At 50.5% G+C, this 3,452-nt stretch overlaps 1 protein-coding gene across 1 annotated transcript; it reads left to right on the plus strand.

Annotated features, from left to right (window-relative positions):
* The first annotated feature begins 1,448 nt into the window (after positions 1-1,448).
* Positions 1,449-2,641, plus strand: LOC101550532 (small integral membrane protein 17-like). The gene is made up of 3 exons (XM_004616989.2): positions 1,449-1,611; positions 1,883-1,971; positions 2,531-2,641. The coding sequence occupies exons 1-3, from the start codon at positions 1,449-1,451 to the stop codon at positions 2,639-2,641; spliced, it is 363 nt and encodes a 120-aa protein (XP_004617046.2).
* The last annotated feature ends 811 nt before the right edge of the window (positions 2,642-3,452 follow it).

Genomic DNA, 3,452 nt, shown 5'->3' on the forward strand with positions numbered 1-3,452 from the left:
ACAAACTCTGGGAGTGGGCTGACTCTGGACAGTGGACGAGATCTACAGTGGATGGGCTCTGGGCAGTGGACCAGGTCTAGGCAGTGGACAAGCTCTGGGTAGAGGACGAGCTCTGCAGTGGAGGGCTCTACGAAGTAGACAAGCTCTGGGGAGTGGAGCAGCTCTGGGGCTGGGACGGGCTCTGCAGTGAGGGTTGTGCAGTGTATGGCCACCCCCGCTCCTTGCTGCAGCATGTCTGTGCCAGAGGCCTACTTTGTCCTGGGGTGGGGTTCATATAAGTAGGGCTAAATATTTTGTTTTCATCTACATTACCAGATTGTTCCCCAAAAGTCGGAATCAACAAACACCTGTCCTGCCCCTGCACCAGCAACCCCTGCCCTGACCCCATGCTGCACCGTGGCAATCTGTTTCTGCACAGGATGCAGAGGGAAACAGGGCGCTCAGAACTATTTTCATTTTCCTCCTCCTCCTTTGTGTTTTTGTGTTTTGGGTCACACCTGGTGGCACTCAGGAGCCACCACCAGTGTGAGGTAATGTGAGAGGGAATCAAACCAGGACATACAGACCAGACTCAAACCTTTGAGCCCCTCCCTGGCCCATTATTATTGCATACATGTGTGTTTGCATATACATGCAAACGCCTATGTATATGAATGCATTTTTAGGTCCGTGTGTGTTTGTATGTATGTGTGCCTGTCTGTGTCTGTTTGGATGTGTTCATGTGTGCATTTCTGTTTGCTTTTGTATTAGCATGTGTGTATGTTTGCACATTTGCATTTGTGTGTATGTCTGTGTTAGCATGTGTGTACTTGCATGTATGTGTGTCTGCACTTGTGCATATGTATATTTGTGTGTCCTCTGTTAGCATGTGTGTGTTTGCATGCACGTGTGTCTCTGCATGTGTGGATGGTGGATGTGTGTATTTGTTTATATGTGTGTCTGTTAGCATAGGTATTTATTCGTGTGTATGTGTGTCTGTTTGCATGTGTGCATTTGTGTGAATGTCTCTGTATTAACACGTGTGTACTTGCATGTATGTGTGTCTGCACTTGTGCATATGTATATTTGTGTGTCCTCTGTTAGCATGTGTGTGTTTGCATGCACGTGTGTCTCTGCATGTGTGGATGGTGGATGTGTGTATTTGTTTATATGTGTGTCTGTTAGCATAGGTATTTATTCGTGTGTATGTGTGTCTGTTTGCATGTGTGAATTTGTGTGAATGTCTCTGTATTAACACGTGTGTATTTGCATATGTGTGTTTGCACATGTGTATTTGCATGTATATGTGTGTTGGCACAGGTGTGACTGAAGTCCCTGTTCCTTTCTTCTTGCTCTTTGTCCCGCTGCTGTGCTGGTTTCTCATGGGCTCTCAGGCTGGGCCACAGGGCTGGAGAGTTACTGATACAGTATCTGTCCCCTTCAGGTTCTGAAGGGCCCAGACAGGCCAGATGGAAATGCAGAGCCTCAGACCTGAACACTTTCGGGGGCTACTGGAGCCGGCGGGGATCCAGACACTGCTGCCTCAGGAGAGCAAGGCCTGGAGGCAGCGCGGCACCTTCGACCATGACTGGGTGGCTGTGGAAGTGGGCATCAGTGACAGTGAGGACAGAGGTGAGGGCACAGCAGTGAGAAAAGGGCAGGGCCAGGGGTGCAAAACTGGGGAGCAGATCCAGGGTGGGCAGAGCCATGGAAGGCAGATCAGGGGGCTAGAGCTGGGGGGCGCGGTTTATGTGCTGAGCCCCAGGTCAGAGCCTGGGAGACAGCTATCATGGAGGACTAAGCTGTGTTACCTGTGTGACTGGGAGCAGGTGAACCAGGTGAAGGAAGGTGGGACCCAGAGGCTTTTCCTCCAGTCCCACTCACTCTCCTTGCCCTCTGGCAGAGACTCCCAAGGAGGTGGATTTCCCGCTGGAGTGGAGCCCTATGGATGAGGATGAGGAAGAGCAGGAGGAGGCGCTGGAGGAGCACCAGGTGAGTTGGGCCCTTTTCTCCAGTGTCCCCTGCAGCTCTTGGTGGATTGTCATTTAAAGTTTGGGGAGTCTGAAGTTTCCCTGTAATACAAAAGTTGTTTGGGGCTAGTAGTCCCACCGGGGTGCTCCAGGGGCGAGCCACTGCCTCACACGTGCCTTTGGAAACTTTCATTCCTGCATCATGGGCCAGGGTTCTGCCCTTTGAGGTGTGTCCTGTGAGAGCCCAGGCATACAACTGTGCCCGTCAACTGACTGTGGAGCTATGTCTATGCCTGTGTCACTCCCTCTAGGCCTGTGTGACCACCATGGGGGCAGTCAAACAGTGGCATAATTGCCTGCTGACACATTTTCTGAGAAAGCACCCTGTCTTTAAGTGCTGTCCAACTGGAGGCCATGAACCTTCGTGTCTTTCTTCCTGCCAGTCCACTCCCCCTGAGGGCTGACACCTACAGATTCCAATCCTTGTGTTCATAAACTCCCAGCCCCATATTCTCCTGTGGCCTGCACAGGACAGTGGCAGCATCTCATTTCTAACCTCTGTCCATCCCCCTCTGTTGCAGGGCTTTGTGGAGTGGGGGAGAGCACCACAGCACATGTCCATCATGCTGGTGGTTTGCGTGCTCTTCCTGTTCCTGGTTTTGACAGGGATGCCCATGATGCTGATGGTCTAACTGTCCAGGCACCATTGGTGGATCCAGGTCATGCTGGATAGTGGCTGCTGCCCTGACACTTCTGAGATGATTTTTTAAAAAATTAATTTTCTGACATGAGGTGTTACATTGCCATATTTTACTGAACTGAAGACACTATGAGTTGCATGTTGCATTTTTTTTGGGGGGGTCACACCTGGCGATGCACAGGGGTTACTCCTGGCTCTGCACTCCGGAATTACCCCTGGCCGTGCCCAGGGGACTACATGGGATGCTGGGATTCGAACCCGGGTCGGCCGCGTGCAAGGCAAACGCCCTACCCGTTGTGCTATCTCTCCAGCCCCAACATTTTTTTGTTTACCACTGAGGGAAAATGTTACTTAATGGTCAGATGCCATCAAGTGGCAGATCCATGCTGGCTTTAGAGAAGGTAACCAGAGCACTGACATCTGTCAGCTGTCTTCCTGTTGGAGGATCTTTGGGTTCCTCAGGTTGTGGCACACGGTGTTGTCAGAGGCAGAATTTTGTTTCTTGATGTTATTACACAGGGTCCTTATGTCTGTCTTCTTGTGAGGGATTGGCTTCATTTTTGTTAAGTTTTGGCTTCATGGCTCAGGATGCGCAGAAGGAAAGACTTTTACCCTTCTGGGTCCTTCTGACTGGTCTCTTGCATCCTGAACTTTGTCCATGCCTAGCCATTTGAGAAGAGTCTGCCTATAAAACAAGACAGCCCAGGAGCCGGCCACAGGACCTTCATTCCCTTGGCAAGGTGTTCATTCTTCCACCTCATGAGTTTCTGTGATTTATAGTATTCTTTGTTTCCTAGAAAATA

The sequence above is a fragment of the Sorex araneus genome, chromosome 8, assembly GCF_027595985.1.
Source record: "Sorex araneus isolate mSorAra2 chromosome 8, mSorAra2.pri, whole genome shotgun sequence".
Taxonomy (NCBI): Eukaryota; Metazoa; Chordata; class Mammalia; order Eulipotyphla; family Soricidae; genus Sorex; species Sorex araneus.

What these genes read in the sequence shown, in the direction of transcription:
- LOC101550532 (XM_004616989.2), top strand. Translation starts at nt 1,449, where the DNA reads ATGGAAATGCAGAGCCTCAGACCTGAACACTTTCGGGGGCTACTGGAG. An exon ending in CAGTGACAGTGAGGACAGAG is followed by an intron (nt 1,612 to 1,882) that starts GTGAGGGCACAG and finishes GCCCTCTGGCAG; the next exon opens with AGACTCCCAAGGAGGTGGAT. An exon ending in AGGCGCTGGAGGAGCACCAG is followed by an intron (nt 1,972 to 2,530) that starts GTGAGTTGGGCC and finishes CCTCTGTTGCAG; the next exon opens with GGCTTTGTGGAGTGGGGGAG.